Source organism: Bos mutus, chromosome 11 (assembly GCF_027580195.1).
Source record: "Bos mutus isolate GX-2022 chromosome 11, NWIPB_WYAK_1.1, whole genome shotgun sequence".
NCBI classification, from domain to species: domain Eukaryota; kingdom Metazoa; phylum Chordata; class Mammalia; order Artiodactyla; family Bovidae; genus Bos; species Bos mutus.
This window is the reverse complement of record NC_091627.1, coordinates 2956214-2981090: the sequence shown is the minus strand read 5'-3', so window position 1 is coordinate 2981090 and position 24877 is coordinate 2956214. Positions and strand designations below refer to the sequence as shown.

The 24877-nt window shown below is 59.0% G+C and overlaps 1 protein-coding gene and 1 long non-coding RNA gene across 2 annotated transcripts in view; both read right to left on the bottom strand.

Annotated features, from left to right (window-relative positions):
* The window catches only part of NOTCH1 (notch receptor 1), a 45613-nt gene extending 44847 nt beyond the window's left edge, over positions 1-766 (bottom strand). Inside the window, 1 exon segment of the mRNA XM_070378732.1 lies at positions 460-766. Within this exon segment, the coding sequence (XP_070234833.1) occupies positions 460-520 (61 nt within the window). The 5' untranslated portion in view covers positions 521-766.
* A 14448-nt stretch (positions 767-15214) lies between these two features.
* Positions 15215-22395, bottom strand: LOC138989792 (uncharacterized). Its single transcript, XR_011465941.1, has 3 exons — positions 19167-22395; positions 15756-16917; positions 15215-15351 (listed from the first exon to the last, which is right to left on the bottom strand). It is a non-coding gene; the product is annotated as an uncharacterized lncRNA (long non-coding RNA).
* Positions 22396-24877: the final 2482 nt, after the last annotated feature.

Below are 24877 nucleotides of genomic sequence, written 5' to 3'. Positions count from 1 at the left end.
CGCCCCCGGCGCGGGCAAGAGGCGAAGAAAAAAGATAAATGGCCCCAAAGCAACAGGAAACCAAAACCGACTCGATTCAAACCGAAAAGTAGTAGGCAGCTCGTCCGCCCGCCCCGGGAGCGAGCCCCACGCGCGGCTGGTAAAGGGCGAGCCCAGAGCTAGGTCTCCCAGGCCCCCAGATGCCCACGCCCGGCTTCAAAGCCGACTTCAAACCCGGCGCCAAACTCGGTTCCAGGCGCGAGCGGCGCCAAGTCCATCCCGATCGGGCAAGCGGCGCGGGGGAAGGTCAGTCCTTCTCCCCGAGCCCGGGACTCTGGCTCCTACCCCGCTCCGGGTCGCCGGGTCCCCCTCCCCACCCTGGCCGCCCGCTCCCAGACACCCGAGGACGCGCGCCTAGGGAGCCGCCAAAAGTTTCCGAAGGCGCGGAAAGTTGCGGGCTCGCGGCGGGCAGTCGCCTACCTCGTGCGGCGAGCGCGGGCAGCAACGCCAGGCAAAGCAGGGGCGCCAGGAGCGGCGGCATGCCTGCCCACCGGCTGCCCGCTGCTCCCGGGGGCGGCCTCCTGCTCCCGGCCGGCGGGGGCTCGGGCACACCCGCGCGCAGAGGGACTGTCCCACGGGCGGTGACGGCCCGCTACTGCCCTCTCCTTCCGGGTGGAGAGCGTCCCTGGGCTCTCGCGGCCTCCCCGGCCCGGTTCCGCGCCCACGATCGTTCCTACGCTGCACCCGCGGCCCGCGCCCCGATCCCGGCGCCCGTGCGCTCCCTCCCGCGGCGGAGGCACTAGTGAGGCTCCCGGCCGCCGCGCGCTCCGCCCCCGCCCCGTCGGCCCCGCCCCCGGGGCCCGCCCCCGCCGATCCCTCCGCACCCCGCGCCCCCTCGCTGGCCGCGCCCCTCCACTCTCCTCGACCAGCCCCGCGCCTCCTCAGGCTGGGGCGCGGGGTCCCAAGCCCGGGTCCTCCGGGGATGGGGGCCGCGGCCGTGCGGAGCGGGGTCGGGGCCCATGCCCTAAGGGACTACTTCTCGTTCGAAAGTTTTCGGAGACCCAAAGTTTGCTCCGGGGTTGCGGAAGGATCCGGCTGTGGGTTCCGCCGCGCTCTGCGACAATTGGCAACGATTTACATCTCAATAGCGGAGGAGGCGCAGGCGGAGCGAGAAAAGGGGCGCCTTTGACAGGCCTGTCCCCGAGAGGACCTGGGCCGGGCAGGCGAGTGTGGGGGTCCCTGGGACAGAGGCTCTGGGAGAAGTCGCGCCATCGGCAGCCCTGAGTGTACCCCTGGCCCGGGGCTCCAATCCTAGAAGCCCCCTGGTCGCAACTTAAAACCTCTGAAAGATCCAGCCCAGACCCGCCCCCACCTCCGCGGCTGTGAAGATCGGGGCATTTGACCCTGAAGGATGGTGGTGCCGCGGCTGCAGCCTCTGCCAAAGGGACCCTGGGTACCCCTAAGGAAATAGCCTGGGGCCAGCTCCTGGCCAGAAAGATTGCGCACCAGCTCCCCCACGAGGGACCCCCTCCGGACGCTCCTTGGTCACCGTCCTACCCCTTCTCCCGCGCCTCCAGCCTAAGGTGGCCCGCGAAGCACGCTGTGGGTCAGGCAGCCCTGGACCCTCCCCCGTGCTCCTTCCGGGTGACTTATTTCTGCACCACAGCGCCAGATTTGGGCATCCTGTGCCAGCCCGGGTTAAGTGCTGGGCGTCCAAAATGCCTGCCATTGTCCCTGCTAAGCCGGTTTACAGCCTCACACTGGTACAAAACAGCACCCCCTCTCAACACAGGGTAGTGAGCCGGCGTGCGGTTCCCTGGCAGGAGAACCCTCAGGACCGCAGAAATCCCAGAGGCTGACTGAGAAGCCGCCCTTGCCAGGGAGGCCCAGAGAGGTGGGCAGCGTGGGGCTTGCCTGCTGGTGGGCAGGTCGCTCCAGCCCCCCTCCTTGGTGCACCTGTTGCAGGGCACCTGGGGACAGCTAGGATGCACTTGTGAGCACCAGGAGGGACAGCTTGTCCAGCTGCTGCTCAGACTCCCTGGCCTGCCTCCTCCAGGAAGCTGGCGGCATGGCACTTCTCAGAGCCTGGGGTAACTCCTCTCAGGGTCAGTGCCCGGGAGAGGAGGCGCCTGGAGGCAGCAGAGATGTTTATATAACAGCAGCCAGGCGGCCTGGAGGAGCAGATTTTCCTTAGCAGGAAGGGGGTGGGGGGTGCGGCTGCGAAGTCCCTCCCCTGCCCACCCACAACAACCAGCTCACAGTCTCAGGGCTCTGCACGCCACAGCCTCTCCTCTCCCAGGGATGGACAGAGGAGGGCTTCAGGGCCGGCACTCCTCTGGGGCCACTGCCCGTGTGCCCTTCCATTGGAGCCCAGCGTCTCTGCCAACAGGCCCCAGATCAAAAGCAAAGGCCCATCCAGCCCTGGCTTGGGAGCAAGTCCTCAGCCTTCCACCGAGGAAGCAGTCTTGGAGGAGGGACTTGGGACTGGGGGAGTCTCACCTGACTCTGCCAGCCCTGCCAGGCCTACATTGGGCCTCTGCCCAGGGGCCGGATACTCTCATTAGCCAGTGATAACAGAGAAGGGGGCCTCCCAAGCTTCTAACCCCCATGCCAGCCACCTGCTTCCTGGGGTATCCCGTGGGCGACTGGGGCCCCCAGGAGACCCTGGCAAAATCAGAAGTGCCTGGGACAGGGGAGGGGCTTGTGTGAGGCCAAGGTCAGGGGCTGGGCCAGGCCTCCCTCCCCTCCAGGCCTGGGAAGGAGGTGGGCCAAGCCCTGGCAAGTGGGCACCAAGCTTTTCCAATCACAAATTAGGCCCCTTCTTATCTCTCTTTAACAACCTTCCCAGGCCAAGGGGTTTGAGGCGGGGAGGACTGGGGGTCCTGACGGCCCAGACCCTGGAGACCTCCTCTTACAGGATGGGCAGCCTAGGGGCAGCCCTGGTTGGGGGTGTTGGGGAGAGGAGGGGAATTTGGGGTGCGGGTCCTGTCCAGAGCCCAGTGGGAGAGTGGGGCCTGGGGTGGCCAGCACTGAATCTGGGGGGCACAGCAATGGAACATGGTTTGGGGCTTCCTGCCTCCTTGTGGTGGGCACTGGGGCCAGGTTTGCCGGGCGGTCCCTGCACAGGCCCCCAGGCCGCCTGGGGAACCTGGGACTGGTGGGGGTGAGGCTGCAGGCCCGGCTCGCAGAGGGGTCAGTGTCTTGTGGCCACGCTCTTCTGCAGGGTCCAGCTTGCTGGGCCCGAAGAGGAGAAGGCCCTCAGCCCCCGCATCCCAGGCTGAGCTGGTCAGTTTCCCCTCTTCTGCCCCCAGGGATACCATCGCCAGGATGGGCAGGGGAGGTCTGCTGGGAGTCCATTCCTGCCTCCCAAAGAAACTCACCCCAGCCCCCTCCTCCAGGGAGTCCAGCATGATTTGGCTTGCTGGGTGGGGGGGTGCTGTTTAAAGCTCCCCTGCCCTGATTCTAAGGTGCAGCCAGACAGAGACTCCTGGTCCTGGGGCCCCAGCCCCTCTCCCTCCTGCAGAGGTTGGTCTTGGTGCTTCGGATGCACCTGGAGGGCGTGGGGTGCTCCTGGTTTTCCTGGTTGTCCTGAGAAGACTGATTCTAGGTTGGCCAGGTCCCTGCCTTGCTCCTCAGCAGGCAGATGGGCTCCGGAAGCCTGGGGTGAGCTGTCTGGGACCACAACAGGGCTGCTGCCCGCCCTGGCCTCGTGGGCTGCTCATAGCGTGGGGGCAGCTGGGCAGCTCGGTGCAGGTGACGGTGGCCCTGCGGCAGAGGGGACAGAACGTGGGGAGAGGTGAGGGTGGGGGCGGGGGCCATGCCCGCCAGGGCAGCCGGGGGTCGAGCCCAGAACCCCAGGGGTGGCGCTTGTCCACCTTTTGAGCTTAATTGTAAAATGTGTCTGACCCGCTTGGGAAGAGAGGGCCTGGGCGCCTGAGACATGCCCAGCCTCCTGCCCCACCACAGCCAGGCCTTGACCAGCAGGCTCACTGAGGGCCCATGCTTGCCGCCCTGGGCTTGGTCTCCTCCTCTACCAACAGATTCCTAGAGTCCTGTCCACCCTTTTCGTCTTGAAAGCAACCCAGAACATTTCCAGAGGTTCGAGCGTTTTTCTGGAGGTGGTTTTGGTGGCGACGTAGCATGCCTCCACCACGACGGGCTGCACCCGGGCCGGGCACCCCCGTGCGTGTGTGCCTGGGGCTCCGCCTGCTCCCCGCTCCTCTTCCCCAAGCTGGACTCCTGCCAGCACCCAGAAGGGAAGGGGTAGGCTGGGTCCCCACGCAGGGATCCACAGTCACCCGGATCTGTCTGTGCTGGGAGTGGGCCGGCCGGGGCCCCCCTGCGGGTGCTGGCAGACCTCCTGGGCCAGCTCCGCCAGGCCTGGGGACAGCCCCTCGTGCCCTGAGTCCCAGGCGGTCTGCAGTGGGTCGGTCCCTGCTCTGCTGAAATAACGCCTCCCTCACTGGCCTCACCAGCTCCAAGATGCTGTCCCAGGGCTTCCCTGGTGGCTCAGTGGTAAAGAACCCACTTGCCCCTGTAGGAGACATGGGTTTGATCCCTGGTCTGGGAAGACCCCACATGCCGCGGGATAACCAAGTCCACGGGTGTGCGCCGAATCGCTTCAGTCGTGTCCGATTCTTTGCAACCCTCTGGACCGTAGCCCGCCAGGCTCCTCTGTCCATGGGATTCTCTAGGCGAGAGTACTGGAGTGGGTTGCCGTGTCCTTCTCCAGGGGATCTTCCCCACCCAGGGGTGGAAACTGTGTTTCTTGTATCTCCTGCTTTGGCAGGCAGATTCTGAACCACTGAGCCATCCGGAAGCCCCTGCGCCACAACTGCTGAGCCCATGAGCTGCAACTATCGACCCGTGTGCTGCAACCACTGAAGCCCTTGTGCCCAAGAGAGGCCCCCACGATGAGCAGCCCGGAGCTGGAAAGCAGCCCCCACTCAGTCGCAACTGGAGAAAAGCCCGAGCAGCGACAAAGACCCACCATGGCCAAAGATAAATAAATAAAATAATTTTAAAAAAGAAGCTGTCCCAGAACCCCTGGGCCTCCCAACTCTCACACCTCCATGCGGTGTTCCTCAGGGGGTGGGGTGGACGCAGGGACCTGTCACTGTGGGTCCTGCCACCCCCAACAGATGCATACACTCTGTGACTTCCAAACGGTGCCATGCTGCAGGACCCTGCACCAGGCCCTGCCCTTCTGAGGGGCCTGTCCACCTGTCACGCACAGCGGTCACTCCCTGAGGGCACAAGGCCTCTAGACAGCTCAGGGCCAGGGAACGGGGTTGACTGTGAGCCCCCCGGCCTGCCCCCTGCTGCCCAGGAAACCCAGGAAGGAGGGTCAGCCTCTCAGAGGGAGGCACAGAGCCTAGGGAGTGTTGCCCAGGCAAATCCCCTGACAGGTAGCTGCCTCCCTGAGCAGGTGAGCTGATGAGGCCTGGCTGGTGTGGGCTTCGAGAGCCGCATAATTGGCCCTGGCGCTTGTCATGGAGGCATGGGCTACGGGGCGTGCCCAGGCCCTGACAGACCACCTGCTTCTCCGTAGGGACCCCCCTCCCCAAATGCTCAGAGCTTGACCCAGCAGGAAAGGACTCTGGGCCTGGTCTCCCAAGCTCTGAAAAGACGGGCCCGGCCTGGACCTCTCCAGACCCCTGACCCCTAAGCTGCCCAGAGGGCCAGGGCAGAGCTAGACTCGGGGTTGGGTCACTCAGGGCTCAGTGGCCCATTTCTGGGTATCCCTGGAGACAGCCAGCCTGAGGAGGAAGGGCCCACCTAGTACTGGGGGCATGGTGTGGAGCAGGGTTGGCTGGCTAAAACGTGGGGCGGTGGGGGGCAGGTTGGGGCGGGAGGTGGGGTGTTCAGAGAAGGCTGTCCAGCTCAGAGGTGACACCCCTGCAGGGCTGGCTGAGGGGCGGGTTGCCCACCTTTTGGACAGGACACTGAGGCTCTGAAGTCATGGAACCCAGCCTGGTGTCCCCATCCCAGCCCCCACCCGTGGGTCCTGGGACCCCTGCAGAGCCTGCTGGGAGGTGGGGGCAGGCTGGCTCTAGGGAGCTTCTACCCAGCCCAGCCCTGCTGGCTGCAGCTCAGAACTTTCTCCAAAAAAAAAAAAAAAGAAAAAAAAAGGGCCCCGGGGGATGAAACTGCCTGGCCCCACCCCCAGCTTTGGTAGGAGCCTCGGCAGGCTTGAGTCACTCACTCACGCGGGAACAACCGGGCTGGGCTTCTCCTCCCCCAACTCCAACCTCTCCCCTTCCTTCTCTCTTCCCTTCCTTCCTCCCTCCGTCCCGCCTTCCTTCCCTTTCTTCCTTTCTGAAGTTAAAAATAGCTGGAAATTGCCTTCTTAAAAAAGTCCATCTTTATTTTCACAGGGAAGACACAGGCTTCCCACAGCAAAATCTTTCTGCCCCAGAGGGATTTGCTGAAGAGGAGCCTCTGCAGACATTTTGCCCCCCACCCACCCTGCGAACCCACCCCCCCAAGCCCACCGCCCCCTCCCCTCCGGCTGCCCGACCCCACCGTGGGCCCATGGGGAATCTCAGCCCGTCCGTCCGCTGCTTTCTCAGGGCTGCCTGGGTTTCCTCCCATTTGCTCCAGACACATTTAAACATGTCTAGGACGTCCGCCCTCCCCTGCACTCGCCCGCCCCCCACCACTGCCGCGGCCCCCTGTTAAAAAGAAAATGGGCCTGGACATCGGGGTTTGGGTTACACGGAGCCCAGGGAATTCTCTTCCCGGACTAAACGGAGCGCAGACATTAGCAGGTACTGCACATCTGTGAGTTATTTTCATGTCTCCAGGGGCAAGGGAAAAAAAAACCCCAACAATCCTTAAGTAAGACCAGAATTCTCTATATTTCTGCCTTGACAGCTAAGGAAAAAATTTGCCAAAAACCAGAGGCGCTGCTGAGTGTTGGCGTGGGAATGTTAGTTTAGTCAGAGACTTGCTCTGGGCCATTTAAATAAAAACAGGCTCTTTGGTGGCAAATGCCAGTGGTCCATGCCTGCGATGGGAGCTCCCGTGATCCGGAGGGGGTTCTGCAACCTCCCGCTCTCTTGTCCCTTTTTCCTTGGCCTCTCCAACCTTCTTCTTTTCATCACAATCAGCATCTCTCAGGCAAACATTTGGTGCAACAGTTCTCAAAAACCAGCAAGGAAAGCTGTGTTTCGTGTGGCGATAATTGTGTGGTCCCCACTGGAGAGAGGACTGCTCAGCGCTGTCCAGCCCGCCAGAGGGGCCTGCAGCCACCAAGGGTCTTAGCACAACATAAATCAGACCAGCTATTGCCCGGGCACAGGGAGGATAAAAATACTTGAGCGCTGTGGGAGCCAGCAGGCTGTGATGGGATTAGGGTGCCTGTTCCCGGGGGCGCGGCCGTGGGGCGGTGTGGGGGGCGGCGGACCTGGGAACCCTGATGGTGACCCCTCCTGGCCTTAGCCTCATGCAGGAAAGGCCAGGGTGACTACTGAGCCTTGAGCAACCCGCCTGGGCACCCATGAGGCTGGGGGGACGGGCCTCATGCGTTTTCTGCCGCGCGTTCCCTCTCATCTCACAGAAGGAATGCTGGTTCCCACGCCTGCGGGCAGGACCCGGAAGGGCCGCCAGCCCAGGGCTCTGCTGGCGCCAGGGTCAAGTGCCCCTGTGCAGGGCGCTGGGGAAGGTGGGCTGTGGTGGTGAACGTGACAGGGGCCCCTCATCCCTCCTGGGGGCCCTGGCTTCTGAGGGTGGGTATCCACCCGCGCTTCCCCAAAGCTGGGGGTCCTGAGTGTGTTTGTACTACCGTCTGCTCCTCACTTAGAACAGCAGGGCTTGGCTGTTAATATGCGGGAAGAGCCATGAAGCAAAGCAGATGCCATCTCTGCGTGGAGACCTCTGCCCACCGTGGCCCTGCAAAGCTGGGAGCGGGGACAGCCCTGCACCGCCCCACCCCGGCTGCCGCAGGGGGCCCAGCTAGTCCCAGAGAACGTGATGCGGTATGCCCAGCAACCAGCTGCAGCGGCCTGCCGTCCATCCATCCATCCATCTGTCTGTCTATGTGCCTGCACATCTTGCCAGGCCGGGGCTGCAACCCCCGGGCAGCAGTGACCTACCCGGCCTCTGTGTTAGGAGGCCACCTGAGCCCCGACCTCTTCCATCGGCTGAGTCTGCTCTGAACCGACTGGACCCCCAGCTGAGAAATGGACTGGTGCCCAGAGTGCAGGGAGGCGATGGCAAGGCAACAGGGGGTTGAGTAGGGGTTGGAGACCTCCGGCTTTGCTTTGAGCAGGACGAGGGTCCTGGCTGGGTGGTGAGAGAGCCTTTTGTGGACTCAGGGGACATCGCTCCTTCTGTGCTGCACGATGGGGCAGGCGGGAGGCAGGGCCGTTGGGCGAGGTCAGCTCGGGAGGCTTCTCTGGGGAGGCGTCGGGGGGCAGAGACCCCAGGAAGTGAAGGGAGATGTTGTGCAGGCAGACTGGCCCCGGCACATCCACTCTGCTCCCAGGGGAACCAGCCACGGGTGCCAGGGGGCTCTCCTGAGCCTCTAGCCTGGCTGCGTCGAATGAAATTGGGTGCATTCAACAGGATCCGTGGGACCCGTGTCCCTCACCATGCCGGGCCCTGCTGGCCAAGAGCAGGTCCTGGTTTATCACTTGCCACCACTCCTGGGTGTTACGAGCTGAGCTGTGTCCCCAGAGATGCAGCGGATGGTTTCCTCTGGGAACCTGTGAATGTGGCCTTCTTTGGAAATAGGGTTTTTGCAGATGTGATCAAGCTGAAGTGAGGCCAGGCTGGAGAACGTGGTCTCCCATCCAGTGACCCGTGTCCCGAGACGAAGGGATCTGGGACCTGGGAGCAGGCTCCGTGACGACGGACCCAGAGATCAGGGGCATGTGGCCACAAGCCAGGAATACCCACTGAGAACTGCCCACCGCCGGCGGGAGCCGCAGAGGCTGGGGGAGCCAGGAGACCGTCTTCGGCGCCTCTGACACCTTGATCTCGGACTTCTGGCCAGGAAACCAATGCAAGGGGTTTTAATGCAGAGAAGGCTGGTTTTTGAGTTTCACAAGCTTTGCACCAGGGGGCTGCGGGTGTTCGCAAGGGGGCGGGTCGAGGGTAGGTGGGATCTCTCGGGGTTTGCCTATACCAGCCTCCGTGCCCGCCGGCTGGCACGCGGCAGCAGCAGGGCCTGCGTTAGATGAGACGACCTCGCGAGATGCCCTGGTGTCGGTCCACTCGTAAAGTGGGACTCGGCTCGTCACGGCCTGCGGGGAGAAAGCTGTCCTGGTTTCCGTGCTTGGCGGCTGCCGGCCCCCAGTGCTGGGCCCTTCCCTCCTTGGGCCAGGAGACGACCCGCCGCCCCACGGGGCGAGGACGCTCTGCCAAAATGCGACGACGACGCTGAGACTTGACCTTGCCCTGCCCACTAGACACAGACTCCAGCTGGCAAGCCGTGCTGTGTTTGCGCCCCCGGGTACGTCCCGCGTGTGGAGGTGGGGGGGCCAGCGCCATCTCCCAGAGGCCCTGTCAGCCCCCACACCACTCATTTATACCCCCCCCACCACACACGTGATGCTCACTCCCAAGCTGGGCCCTGGGACCCACAGCGGCCGGGGCCAGGGACCCAGGGACCCAGAGGGGACATGAAGGTGGGGAGGATCCCCAGAAGGGCCCGGCTTCCTGACCGCAGCCGACCTTACAGGCTCTGAGCTTCCCGAGCGGGGAGACCAAGGCAGAGAGGCTCGGGCTGGCACCGCACTTCGGGTGAGCCAGGGAGGCCTGGGCCTCTCTCCCTCCGTGGGAAGCAATTTTTTTTTTTTTTTACTTCAAGGCCAATTGAGGAAAAAGAAACATGTTTGTGTTTACCGGTTCCACTTTTTTCACATGAATGAAAACACTCCCATCGACCCCCATTATAAAAATTCAGACAAAACCAAGAAGCGTAGAGAAGGGAGTTATGCCGTGGGCAACCCCAGCCAAGGCCGAGGGTTTTGCTTGTTTAACTTTTATGGGAGTGGAGTTGACTTACAGCGTCAGAAGCCGTGTTTAAAACACATCTGGGCGCTTTTCCCCGCCTTTGTTAGAGCCCGCAGGGTGGACTGTCTCAGAGGTGGAGGCTCCTCCTCTCTTAGGGTCCCTTCCCAGGAGCCTCCCCAGGCCCGCACCCCAACCTCTGGGCCGTCTTTATGGTTAGATGTCATGTGACTTTCTTGAGTTTTCACCCATCGGGTCAGGACTCGTTCCGTTGAGGACAGGACTTGTGTGGGACAGTTTGCCGGAGATCCGCAGAGCCTGAGGCTCGCAGTAGAGACACTCAACCCGGGGGATGAATGAAAAAGTACAAGCCAGGGACTTTCTGAGCCGGCTCATGGCGTCCCCTGTCTCCCACGCTGTGTCCGCTCTCCAGCACCTCGCCTGGGGTCACCCCACAGCCCAGGGTCTCTGCAGCTCAGGTCTGCATCTCAAGGTCAGGAAAGCTCTAGGTTCTGTCCTGACCAGGAGCCCACTATGGCTGTCCCCTTGCACGAATGCACATGTTCACATTTAAAAATGAGTTTGCATTTGTTTTAGAATTCAGGTGCATCTCATTGTATTGCACTTCTTGAGCACTGCGATCTTTACAAATTGAAGGTTTGCGGTGACCCTGCATTGAGCGGGTCAGTCGGAGCCATTTTTCCAGCAGCATTTGCTCACTTCCTGTCTGAGTGTCACATTTTGGTAATTCTTTCCATATTTCAAACGTTTTCATTGTTACTACATTTGCTATGGTGACTGTGGTCAGTGAATCTTCGTGTTACTACTACAGCTCTTGCATTTTTTAGCAATGAAGTATTTTAAAATTAAGTTCTGTACTTATTTTTCAGGCATAACACTATTAACTGGTTAACTTAAAACGCTCAGTTGTTTCCAACTCTTTGTGACCCCATGGACGGCCTGCCAGGCTCCTCTGTCCACAGAATTCTCCAGGGAAGAATTCTGTAGTGGGTTGCCATTTCCTGCTCCAGAGGAATCTTCCCGACCCAGGGATTGAACCCATGTCTCCTGCACCTCCTGGATTGACAGGCAGATTCTTTACCACTGTTACCTCCTGGGGGCAATAACACTCTTACACACCCGATAATGTAGTATAGAGCTATTGCACACGCAACAGACTCTATTCTTGTGTAAACATGACTTCTTGAGACCCTGGGACTAACCCATCTGTGCAACTCTCTCGCTGTGACTTCCTTGCTTTATGGAAAGGTCTGGAGCTGGATCCACACCATTCCTGACATCTACCACCTGCCCCTGAGTAAGACCCAGCTCAGAATAAACAGGCTGTGTTTTGTCCCATGGGTTTCTGCTCTTCTCGGGCCTCACAGGTACCCAGTTTGAGAGGCTTCACCTCAAGTGTCAACCCCAAATAAGAGGCGCCCCCAGAAGACAGGCCCTGGTACAGGGATAACTGACTTCTGTGCTGCCAAGGGCTTCCCGAGTCGTCCCTAACGCCCGAGGGAGAGCTTGGGGGGTGCATCTTAGACTCTGGGGTCAGGACCCCCTGATCCACATTTCTTGGCCACAGTCTAGCAAGCTGAGTGGCCTTAAGCAGGTGGCTTTCCTGCTCTGAGCCTCAGGCTCCTCATCTGTAGAGTGGACTCACTTCTGGGACTTGTGAGGGGATGGAATGGGCTAAGTGGACGCTCAGGGCTTCTGGGTCTGGCTCGCAGTCAGCCCTCTGGGTGGACATCTACTGCTGCTCCCTTAATCATCCACCCGTGTGTCTGGACTTCTGTGTCCACTGATGGGCATGAGGCCCGAGTTGCCCGTGGCAGAGGTCCAGGCTTTGTGCAGAGTCCATCTTCCACAGGAGTTGCTGAGTGGTGGGGACATGAGCCATCTTTGCCGCACGGTGGGGAGCAGAGCCCAAGGAGCCCAGAAATGGACAGAGACAAAACTTAAATAGATGGCATCGCTGGAGCCCCTGGATTCAGCCACGCCTGGAGCTGTTCTGAATAAAACCATTCATCCTTCCAGGGCTTTACTACTTACAAAGCAACTAAATATTTATCTTTCCCTTTTACTGATAGCAACCCTGCTGAAGGCTGGGCCAGGCTGTCCTGACTGCAGGACCACTGGGTCATTGAGGCCTCAGAGGCAAAGGTAGCATTCAGGATGGGCACAAGGCATTGGGAGCAGAGCCCAGATGAGAGTCCAGGCCTGTATCCCCGAGATGCCCGGTGGCTGGGCAAGCTCTGCCTGCCTGTGAGAATGGCCGCTCGGGGCTCCTTGAGCTGCCCTGGTACCCGGCCAAAGCCGGGGAGGCCTAGCTGCCAAACAGCAGCCAGAAACCCTCCAAGGCCTGCCCCCCCGCCAACCCCCGGTCTCCGTGCCTTTGCCAAGCCAGCCTGAGAAGCCCCTGTGGCCAGTGACCTCAGGGCTTGGAGCAGACCTCCTGGCGCGATGCCTGTCCACAGCAGACACTGCATCCACCCACTTCCTTCCCAGGTCGCCCGGCCCGGCTGGGGCTGCGCCACGGCCACCGGGTGCTGGAGCCCCCTTCCCACCCGGGCCCAGGGTGGGCACCCTCCCTCCAGCCGCCCCGTGCCCACTTCCTTCCTCTGCCCAGGCTGGACGGCTGGGCGAGACGGGGGTGCTGGCTCCGCTCAGGAAGCGCCTGAGCCCTGCGTTCTCCCGCACGCGGAGCCGTGCCGGCTGCCTCCATCCCAGGGCGAGCAGGTGTTTCCGCACCTAGGCGCTCAGGGGAGCCTCCCAGCGGGAATCGGAGGCCCCCGGAGGCCCCACAGCGAGGCCGCAGTTTGTGCTGACTCTTGGGAGACGTTTCCATCACCCCGGCAGGCGCTGGGCTTCGGTGTGTCCCCCCAGGAACCAGGCAGGCCGGCCCGGCCCTCACTGGGCGAGTCTTGTGCTGTCCTGAGACCGTGAGGGCCTGGTGTCCGGGTGGGAGCCCCGGAGCTGGGCTGCCCCCGGCTCTGCGGGTCCTCACTCTTCCTCAGGCGGGTCCAGCTCTCCCGCATCGACCTTCCCATCTGTAAAGCAGGGCCAACAACCTGCCCCAGAGAGAGCTACAGTGAGACATGCGGGGGACAGGGGCAGAGGGGTGGCCAGAGGTTAGATGTGGTGCTAAAGAGGAGCAGACACAGGTCACAGTAGGAAGTGACATGGCTGATGCCAGACCATGCAGGTGGGGCCACTTCTGGGCCTGACCTGGGAGGGTGCCCGGCTCCAGGGCAGAAGCCTCGCCTGGCACCAGGGTCTTCAGCTTGTTGTCCACAGGGAGGGTGCCTGGCCCCAGGGTCTTCAGCCCCCTGTCCACAGGGAGGGTGCCTGGCCCCGGGGTCTTCAGCCTACTGTCCACAGGGGCTCTTTTGCACCCTGGCCTGGCCCCACCCCAGGGCCCATCCCCTCCCCAACCTGAGAGGAGAAGGCCTGGCTTCAAGGCTTCATCCTGACTGTTCTGGTCACCAGCTGTGTGACCACAATGAGTCACCTCACCTCTCTCCTCTGGAAAATGGGAATATTTCTTCCTACCCTATTCACCCCGTGGGATGGGCCAAGGATTAGAAAGCTAATACAGGGTGAAAAATGCCCCCTGCCTGCCCAGCGCTGCAGGGAGAGCCTTGGGATGCTCAGCCCACAGGTCTGCTGGACATGTGACCCACACAAAGGAAGGCGGACACATCATGGTTTGTCTGCACTCTTGCACAGAACGCTTCCCCACGACACTGCGGTCTCTGCGACACAAGTGCCCCCAGCACTGTCCCTCAGGCGTGGTTCTTCCTGGAGTAGAAAGACGAGGGGTCAACGCACTGAGCGCTGAGCTCAGTGGCTGAGCTCCTAGGCTGAGCTCCTAGGCGCTCAGCTCCTAGGCGCGCTCAGCTCCTAGGCTGGAGTCACACTGGGTTGGGGTTAACCCTAACCCTCCCTGTATGCACCGAGCTGAGTGCTGCGTGACCCCAGAGCTGGGTTTTGGCCTTCCAGGGTCACAGCCTCGGAGGCCATGGGTAGCCAGACAGCCCGCCACAGCTCTGGGGCCCCAAGCCCACAGCAGGGCCCTGCTTGGCTGCATGGGTTGGGGACAGCGTGGCCTGGCGTCAGTCCCAGCTGTGGGGTGTCAACCCTCGGGCCAGCCCGTCTGCCCTGGACCTGCCGGCCTGGGTCAACAATGGAGTCGGACAGTCCTTTCGGGAAGCAGCCCCAGAGGAGAGAAGCCAGGTCAAGGCCAGCCTCTGGGGCGCAGTAAACAGGAAAATCCAGGGGCTGGAGGCCCAGCGGGAAGGGAAAGGGCTGGATCATAGGGCTTCACAGAATGTTTGAAACAGGCAGGAAGTGATGACTTCTTGGCGTCTACACCCCCATCCCCGTCTCCAGCTGCCGAGTCAGCTCGGAGGTCCACCAGGGGCCCTCGTGGGAATTTCAGGGAGCCCACAGCGTGGGCCGAGGTTGGTGCCAGCCCGACACCCCACATGAAGTCCAGGCCCCCATCTCAGCCCCCGGGGATGTGCCGGGGAGCTGCCGGTTCCTGGGCAGCCTGGCCCCAGGGGGCGGCTCAGCACGGAGTCCCGTCTCCGTGCCAGACAGGGTCCCAGATTTATTCTGACTTCTGTGTGTAGCAACAAGCATAAAGTGTTCATATTTTTGACCCAGTGATTCTGCTTCTGGGAATTTAACCTGAAGAAATAATGCGAAACCCAGAAAACCAGCCGCCCGGAGACTCCTCTGGCTGTGTTATTTATAAGCGATAGAACCCGGAAGCGGCCCAGATGTGCGTAGAGGCCGGCTGAGAAACCGTCCGCGTCTGTCTAATTGAATGATGTGCAGTTGTTAGAAGTCAGGCCTGTGGAAAGTTCCAACATCGTGGGAAACGGTTCCTACGCGATGGGAGGAGGCGGCGGCGGCAGACTCTCCGGGCCACGGGGACGAAGCCTCGAGCACCCAGCGTTCCGGGGGCCCCGGCATCCGCCCTGGTTCCAGGTGGTAGGAAACCGTGGTTTGGGCTCTTGCCATGCTCTGCTCTGCTTTGTGGCCCGTGCAGGGGGCAGGGGGGACCTTCTCACAAAACCCTGGACTTGGAGACCCACCCCCCACCCTGGGGCCCCCAGGGGCTGAGACTGCAGGCTCTGTCTCCAGCTCAGCAGCTGCAGGGCAGGAGGCTCTCTGGGGGCTAGTGTGTGCGCCCCTGGTGTGGCCTAGGGTGAAGCCTGTTCTCACAGCCGGGACCTGGCCCTGTGCACTTGGTGTGTGTGTGGGGGGGTGGTCTCTGAGACCCAGTCCACTAGGATGCGTGGAGTGAGGGGTCTTCTCCCAGGGAGACTGGCTGGGGGCCGACACCATCGAACCCTGAACCCTCTACCGGCCGCCTCTGCTCCCGCTCCTGAAGCCTGCTGGGGTCTTAAACAGAACATGGACAGCAGTCAGTGTCCCTGCCCCATGAAGGGCCTGGGCTCGGGGCGTGGGGAAGGGCCTGGGCCCCCCGGACGTCTGGGAGAGCGTGAGCTCCAGGCCCGGGTGTTGGCAGTGCCTGGCGGGCAGGGAGCCCAGCCAGGCACAGGGCAAAGAGTGCGCAAATGGAGGAGGTGGGTAAGTGGTCAGGTGTCCGACCGGGGAATGGTGCCACCCCACCCAAGCCACACGCTGACCCTGGGGTGAGACGCAGGCCTCCTCATGGGAGGGCAGGGGCAACAAGGACCTGACCCTTGAGGGCTAGTGGGTCCCAGGGAGCAGAGGAACCCGCGGCCCATATGCCAGGCAGCAGGCCTGGGAGAGCAGCCAGCTGCGGCCACTCTCCTCCTAACCTTCTTGTGTCCAGGTTTCTGCGGCTGGGTCTTCCTCCTGCAGGTGGCAGGCGTAGTAGCCTCAGCGGCAGGGCCTCGGGCAACCAGGGTTAGGCTGGGACTCTGGCCGGAACGGCAGTGGCCCGCATTCATCCCAGCAGGCCGCATTGTTTCTTTCTCTAATGAGTTATCTGACCATATGGTGAGGAAGGCCGTGCAAAAGTGGAGAGCTTGAGTCACGTGGCGGGAGAGAGGCAAGGTAGGATGGGATCTGATGACCCCGGCAGTGGCCGCAACGCTTCTCCACAGTTCCCAGAACACCCTGGGGCCTGATGCAGGATTTGAGCTTCCAGTTTTGCTGGGGAGAGGGTCTGAGCCTTCACCAGGCTCCCCAGGACCCCTGGGGCCACGCAGAGGGGTGGGGGGAAGCCTCCCACAGTCTGCCACCATCGGGCTGGCACTTGGCCACACACACTCCCCACTCTTTCTGTTTAAGACCTAATTTCAGAGTGACCCAGGAGCCTAACAGGGAGGTGAACAGGCTGGGGAAGGCCACACAGATGGTGAGCGGCACACCCCCTGCCCACAAGGCAACCTTCTCACCGTCAAACGTCTCAAGGCTCACAGAGATGCGGATCGCTTCCGGGCTGAGTGGGGGCATTGCTCTTCTCTGCCAGGAGCCGGGACCGGGACGGGCCCAGGCTGGCTCCCTGTGGGCGCCTGCTGCTCCTTCATCCCCTCCACACCCCAGATGGGGAGCCAGCCCAAGACCGAGCGGGGAAGCCCCGGTCTGACTTCAGACCTTCCACCCAACCCCTCCTGGCCTTTGCCCTCAGCCCTCATGCCAAGCACCCCCCACTTCGTGCCCCTCCCTAAAAGCGCAGCCCGGGGCCTGGTCTCTGGGAGGGATGCCAGCCCGCCTAACCTTCCCCCAGCCTCATTGTCTCACCGGGAAATCAGGGCAGCGCTGCCTTCCTCAGGGACTTCAAGGCGACATGGGCGGCTGCCACGTGGCCTCCTGGGGACCTCGTGGGGACAGGCTGAGTGCTGCCCTTGGCACGAATGAATGAAGGAAAGAAGGAAGGAAGGGGCTGGAGTCCTGGCACGTCCTCAGGCCCATGTGCTCAGTGAAGAAGGTGAGACAGGAAGGCAGGTGCCACAGGCTCCCGTTTCTGCGAAGAGCCTGCAGGCGGTAAATGCTTGCAGGTACAGTGACCCCGCCAGGACGGGGCGGGCGCGGGGTACGAGTGATGCCCGTGGGGTGGGGTCTCCTCCGGGGCGACAAGGAGGCTCTGGGACTAAATCGTGGTGATGCTCGCTCACTGCAGAGAATGCATGAAATGCCGCTGAATGGTTCAGTTTAAAGTGACTATGTGTGTGTCGGGAACCCCTGTGTGGCTCAGATGGTAAAGAATCTGACTGCAATGTGGAAGACCCAGGTTCGATCCTTGGGTCAGGGAGATGCCCTGGAGAAGGGAATGCTTACCCTCTCTAGTATTCTTGCCTGGAGAATCCCATGGACAGAAGAGCTGGCAGGCTATAGTCTATGGGGTCTCAAGGAGTTGGACAGGACAGAGCGACTAAGACGCACGCTTCTGTGTCATGTGAGTTTCAGCACCACTGCAGAAGCCTGAAGCGTGGGCAGGTCGGGGTGCTCCCTCCAAGTAGCTGACCCCTACTGGCACGACACCAGTCCCAGGGGCAAGGGCTGGCACTGTGCCCCCAGGTGAGGAAGGCCCTTCCCTTCCCAGCCCTTCCCCCCCTCACCCCAAGCCAGGCCTCCCCTTCAGCCAGAGCCAGGGCCCTGCGCCAGGGACCAGAGCTGAGCTGGACCTGCTGGCTGGCAGGCCCGTCTGGCACTCAGACCCTGAGATGGGGGGACAGGCCCCCAACACCGCTGCCAAGGATGGGAGGGTGAGATGCCCTCTCTCTGCCCTGAACCCATGCGCCCCAGCCCCTCACTGGAGGCCCGGGAAGACCCGAGGCTGGGAGCCACCTCAGTTCCTTGCAACCCCTTGAGGCTCTTCTGATGCCGCTTCTCAGGTTTGCAGGTGGACAAGATCCTTGTTTCCAGCCGTCGGCCCAGCCTTCCAGCCCCGACCCCCAGGTTTGGCCCACACCATGAGATGCCCTGAGAATGCCCAGACCTACAGGCCTGGCGGTCAGGGCACCCATCTCCATTCCTGGCCTCGAGGTGCCTCGTCCGCTGTCCTCCCCTAGAGGCTCCTGAGCCCGCCCCGCCCAGCCCTCCCTCTGCGTCCCTGGCAAGCCCCTGCCACTCCCAGAGCCTGTTCTTCATCCCCACTTTGGGAACCAGTGGCCCTCCCAGCACTGGGAACCTCGGCCCACCTGCCTCTGGTCATGTTCCCACTCCCAGTGCTGCCTCCACCACGGAGCTCTCCTGGCTTGTTCAAATGCCGACAGGAATCCCCTCAGCCAGCTCCATTGAGCCAGTCGGAGTTATCACTCAGCCCTGGCTGGTGAGGTCAGCGGCCATCCCCATTTGACGGATGGGCTGCCGAGGCTAGGAAAAGGGAGCCACTGGCCGTAAACCGCACAGCAGATGTGGGGCAGAGTGGGGCTGAGTTCCCTCGGAGAAGGTGAGAGCATCTGACCCACCCTGTCTAGTTCCCAGGGGCTCCAGGGGGTGGCAGGGGACAGAGGGGGCCACCCTCCTGCAAGGCTGGGCCTCCCGGAGAGCCTGGCCCCAGCTGGCCTGCTGACTGCCGGTGTCCCCTTGCCGGGCTGTGGATGCCAGCTCAGGGCTGGTCAGGGCCTTGCCACCCCCAGGCTGCCCATGACTTCCACTAACCCCCTGCTTCCAGGATGGCACGTCCCTGGGCTGGGGTAGACAGGGGACAGGCCGCCACGCCCGGGGCCTCCTGGCTGCCCCTTGGCCTCATTTTCCCCCATCCCCGGTGACCCACCTGCTCCGTGCCAACCTCCCCGATTACCAACGTCACTGACAGCCCTCCTCCCTGCGCCTGGCACTCCCCAGGCCTGTTCCCACCTCTTAACCTCTGCCCTTGCTCTCTCCCCGAGGTACATTGCCCCCCGCCAGAAAGCACACCCCTGGACCTGTCTCTGGGAACAGTGCCGATCAGACTGGCCGTGCTTTCTGGGTGCTGACTCTCGTGTCCTCTCTGATGGGTACCAACCCACTCACCTCCTGCTCCTTGGGAGGCAGACCCCATCCCTAACCGCCTCCCCCACTTCCCAGACAGCGGCAGGGGCTGCTTCTGAACTACCGGCCGTCACTCCAGATCAGCAGAGGGGAACCCCCAAGGCATCCATGACCCCGCACGACCCACAGCAGCCCCTCATGCTCCTGCGTGGCCCACAGCCTATGGGACAGGGGCCTCTCCCATCCCACAGAGTTAGCAGATTTCCTTCCCTCTGCCCCCCCGCTTCTGCCACACCTCCCCTTCCCACCTTGGGCTGAGAGCAGATGCCCTGTCAGGGCAGGGATGTCCTGTCCCCTTTCACTGCTGAGATCACTGAGGTCAACAGGGAGACTGCAGGGCTGCTGGTAGCTGTGGCCGCCCGGGTGAATGGGGTGCGCTGGCATGGTGCAGCGCGCAAGCTGAGCCACTGTGCTTGGTGGGCCCGGGTCACTCCCACCCGCTGCCGAAACCTGGCCCCTCTCATCCTTGTCCGCCCTGTGCCTGCCAGGTGTGAGTGGCAGAAGAACTCGGAAGCTGGGCGAGGATGTGCCTGGCTGGCCAAGAGCTGGAGACCGCAGGCCCTCGGAGCTCAGGCAACATTCCTGGGATGCCTGTGCCCCATTCAGCAGCCAAGGCACTTGCTATGCAAACACTCGGGGGCCCCACACACAATGGTTCCCACCAGCCTGGCTGCCCAGCCAGACCTCGCCTCCGCCTCCTCCCCACCCCATTGTCCTTCCCTCTGGAGAGGGGCAGTGTGGGGGGCACTGGTAGGGGGACCCAGGCCTGGTCCCTTTCTCCAGGGCAGGAAGGGGCTTCTGGGGTGGCTGGGAATGCCCCAGAGGATGAATGGCCATGCAAATGAGATGCTGATGAGCCCGGGCCAGGCCTCCCCAGAAAGCAGTCTTGGAAGCTGCCCCTCAGCAGCCCGCAGGGAGGGGTCCTCCACCCCGGCCCTCCCCCTTCTGTGGGCCGACCCTCCAGCCCCTCCACAGAGACTTTCTTGGGTGGAAAGGGCAGCTCACTGGGCCTCCCGCCTGGGCCTTAGGCATTCTCTTTCCTCTGTTTGGAATCCCAGCCTGGTAGGCCCCCCTCCTCAGGGTCTGACTGTCCACAGCGTGGCCCTGGGCCCCAGGGATTGTCAGTGCCCTTCCGCTCCCCGCTGCAATGGCGCTGTGTCACTGCTGTTGAGGTCTGAGTCCAGAGGGAAGAGCCTGCTTGGTCAGGACTGAGTTCTGCAATCAGCAGCCTGTTTAATGAATGAATAAGCGACCTCTCCAGGCTTCCACAGCTCGTCCCACACCCCCAGAGTCCCGACCCAGATCTGGAACAGGGGGCCAGGCTTTGCCAGCACCCCAGCCCCTCCTTCACTCGCATTCGCCTGGTCCTGAAACCAACAGGGATCCAAAGAGTGCGCTGAGGAAAGCCTTCTGCACATGCCCTGGCTCTCACGCAGCCAGTCTTGAGGGCCGGCAGGTGCCCTGTCTGTGGGGCCTTCCCCAGACCAGGTTCTGCTGGCATGTCTAGTGCACACGTCTCTGCCAGCCCCCTCTGTTCCCTGACACAATCGGAAGCCCATTCCACACACCGCTGGGCCTCCTTTTTATCACATACAGTCTGCAGACACGGCCTTTTATGAAAACTGGAAGGCCTTCTTCCTTACTCTCTGCCTTCCTATGTGGTTTATATTAGTACATTCCACTAATGGGCATTTAAGGTTTTCTTCTGGCTGGCTCAGGAACCATGCTGCCATGACCTGGTACCCAAGGTGACTGTGGGCAGGATGCCCTCCTAGAGGTGGGACCACTGGGTCGCAGGATGTGAGTTTGTAATTCTGAGGCATTTTGCCAAACGCCTGCCTGCTGAGGCTGTAACCATTTCCAATAATCTACAGTAATATGTGCGAGTCCCTGTATTCTCATGGCAATGCCAGGAGTGTGCGATCGGAGTCTCTGCCGGTCTGAGAGGCACACATGCCCTCAGCGCAGCCGTCATTTGCGTTTCTCTCACCAAGAGTGAGCCTGAGTGTCTTTCATCGCTTTAGGAGCCATTTGCTTTTTCCTTTCATGAAAAAGGAAGAGTATTGAGACTCCTGTTCTCGCCCTTTGCTTTTTCATTTTATCCCCCGCTGCGTTGTGGCCCTGTTGTTGATTTGTTGGAGTTCTTTACATATGATAGAGACAAGCTCTTTGTTTGACACAATTTGCAAATATTTTCCCCAAGTTGCTTTGTGTGGCTTTTGCTATGCAGAAATTTTATTTTGTGTATTTGAAATGATCCAAACACTCCTTTGTGTGTTTCTGGGTGTTTTTGTATTTTACATCCTGCTTAGGAAGTTCTCATCTCAAGTTTATAAAGAAATTTCTACTATTTATTGTTAAGACTTTGTGGTTTCAGTTTTCCCCTTTCAAATCTCTGACCCATTTGGAATTTATTTTGGTACGAGATGTGAGATATAGCTCCAACCTTACTCTCTTTATTCTTTCCAGATGGCTTCCCAGGTATGGGTGGGTCTCGAATGAGCCATCTTTTCTCACTGATTTGCAATTCTGTGTTTGCCATGTGCGAAATTCTCTTACGTGTTTGAAACCGTTTGAGGTTCTATTGTGTCCCATTAATCTACTTGTTTATTCTCGCACCAGCATCCCACTGTTTGAACTATTCTAGGTTGTAATGGTTTTGATGCTTGTGGGGGCTAGTTTCCTCTTCCTACACCGGCAGAGAATGCAGGAGCCATAGCCTTCGCCTTTCCTCCTTTGTAACCTGGTTCTATCTGAGCAAAGCGCTGAGAACATGCGTGCCCCAGCAGCAACGCAGAGGACTGTGGCTACAGCGTTCCGCTCCAGACGGGGGACGACAGGGGTTCTAGAGGGGAAAGTAGAAGTGCGGTTTGGTGCTTCCAAGGACTTTCTCTGTAAAGGAGTGCTCCTCCTTCTTTTCTCCTCCCAGCTGCCTGGAATCTGAGGTGATGGCTGGAATCCAGCAGCCATCTTGCACCACTAGACAAACTTGGAAAGGAAATCACACAAAAAGGTAGAGAGATGGAAGGATCCTGTGTCTTGAATACCACGGCGCCGCCACAGCCAGGCAGCCCTGTGCTGCCTGCCTCACTAGGGGCTCCTTTTATCGTAGAGAGAAATAAACACTCATCAGAATAAGCCTCTGAGTATGGGTTTCTGTTATAGCAACCAACCTAATTCTTACTGAAATATACTTCTTCTTCAGAATTTTCTTGGCTGTTTTTGCTTGTTTAGTTTTCTACATGAAACTTAGAATTAGGTTGTTTAATTGAAAAATGTATCTCATTTAGCTTTTCAGAAAGTGAACCATCAATATATTTATGGATTTGTTAAGGAGAATTGATTTCTTTATGGTATGGTCTTTATATTTTAAGTTAGGTCTTTCCATACGTTTAAATATTGCTTTATGTCCTTCAGTAGCATTTTAAATATTTCTTAATGTGAATTTGGAATATCATATTGATCTCCAAATATTTTATAATTTTACAGCAATCCTATATATGCAGAGCACATCATGAGAAACGCTGGGCTGGATGAAGCACAAGCTGGAATCAAGATTGCCGGGAGAAATATCAATAACCTCAGATATGCAGATGACACCACCCTTATGGCAGAAAGTGAAGAGGAACTCAAAAGCCTCTTGATGAAAGTGAAAGTGGAGAGTGAAAAAGTTGGCTTAAAGCTCAACATTCAGAAATCTAAGATTGTGGCATCTGGTCCCATCACTTCATCCAAATAGATGGGAGAACAGTGGAAACAGTGGCTGACTTTAGTTTTTTGGGCTCCAAAATCACTGCAGATGGTGACTGCAGCCATGAAATTAAAAGACGCTTACTCCTTGGAAGGAAAGTTATGACCAACCTAGACAACATATCAAAAAGTAGAGACATTACTTTGCCAACAAAGGTCCATCTCACCAAGGCTATGGTTTTTCCAGTAGTCATGTATGGATGTGACAGTTGGACTATAGAGAAAGCTGAACGGTGAGGAATTGATGCTTTTGAACTGTGGTGTTGGAGAAGACTCTTGAGAGTCCCTTGGACTGCAAGGAGATCCAACCAGTCTATCCTAAAGGAGATCAGTCCTGAGTGTTCATTGGAAGGACTGATGTTGAAGCTGAAACTCCAGTACTTTGGCCACCTGATGCGAAGAGCTGACTCATTTGAAAAGACCCTGATCCTGGGAAAGATTGAAGGCAGGAGGAGAAGGGGATGACAGAGGATGAGATGGTTGATGGCATCACCAACTCAATGGACATGAGTTTGGGTAAACTCTGGGAGTCGGTGATGGACAGAGAGGCCTGGCGTGTTGCAGTCCATGAGGTCGCAAAGAGTTGGACACGACTGAGTGACTGAACTGAACTGATAGGGAGTCTTTCATATATCGCCCAATGGGTTAATATTTGTACATGAAGGATATTGAGATTCCTGTATTTATTTTGCTCCCAGACACCATAAGGAATTCTTTAATTGTTTGAAAGAGTTCAGTTTTTTAAATATTCAATAAAATTGTCTGCAAATGGTGACACATTTATCTCCTCTTTTTCCTATAGTCATAACTTTATTTCTTTCTCTTTTTTAATTTCAGTAGCCAGTACCTCTAGAACAATGTTAGATATTGGTGGATCCCATTGTCCAATTCTGACTTTTATACATGTGTTTTTAAAGTTTTCACATTAAGCAAGGTGTTGCTTTGGGGTGAAGACAGATATTTTATCAAGTTAAGAAAATATTTGCCCAGCCCTATTTTATTGAAAGTGTTAGTTGCTCAGTCGCGTCCGACTCTCTGCAACCCCATGGACTGTAGCCCACCAGGCTCCTCTGTCCATGGAATACTCCAGGCAAGAATATTGGAGTGGGCTGCCATTCCCTTCTCCAGGGGATCTTCCCGACCCAGGGATCAAACCTGGGTCTTCTGCATTGCAGGTGGATTCTTTACCATCTGAGCCACGAGGGAAGCTTGTTTTATTATGATTTTTTAAAATCCAGAATATTGATGCATTTTGTCAAATGCCTTTTTGGATCTCAGTGGAAATATCTCTTTTCTTTTAAGCTATTCAACGGTGAGGTACAATCATATAATTCAGAGTGCAGAAAGTCCACAGACGGTGTGCTCAGATGAGGTAATTTGAAGGACTTTGTAAAGGACTATTTACAGAGGTGGGGGCGGGGATTGGGGAAATAGCAAGCGATCCCACAGCCTGAGGGCCATATGCGCTCCAGTCTTTAGGGCTGGGACAGGTCAGCACAGGACGTGGAGAGAGATGCTCAGGTGAGGGATGAGGCTGGGCAAAAAGGGAGGCCACGAGGTGGAGAGTCCTCCCACCCCCATCCCTGCCCAGCCTCACCTGCAGCCTCAGAGGGCAAGTCCATGGAGGATGAAGACGAGGGTACAGAGGTGCGGGCCGGAATCCTGGCTCCTAGGGCCCAGGTGGGGGTGGAGAAGGGGGGCGTCATCTTTTTAGGACTGCTAGGTTCTGCCAGCTGATGCCTGCCTAGGAGTTCTGCCTTGATTTTCAAAAGTGAAATTTGTCTACAGTTTTAATATATTTTAGTGCAATTTTACAGTTGCATTTGATATTCATATTATGCTGTTTCCATAAAATAAAATTGGAAGCTTTTCTTTTCCTTCTTTTTTTCCCCCCTTCCTTTATGGGCTGAAGCAGTTGAAACCGCGTTTGAGCAATCTCCTTCCTGACACTTTGGCAGAATCCTGCTGGCGACCTGTGCTTTGGTGGGTCATACGATTGCTTTCTTCTCTGATCACTGGTATGTTTACATTTTCGATATTTTCTAGTGCAAGTTTTGGTTAAAAATTGCCCATTTCATCCAAGATTTTAAAATCCATTTGCATATAGTTGAGCAATGTGGACATGGAGGATCCCTCGGCATTGGCCCCCACATCCCGCTGTTAGGGTGTTTCCACCTTCACCCTTTCAGAAAAACCTGGTTAACAAACG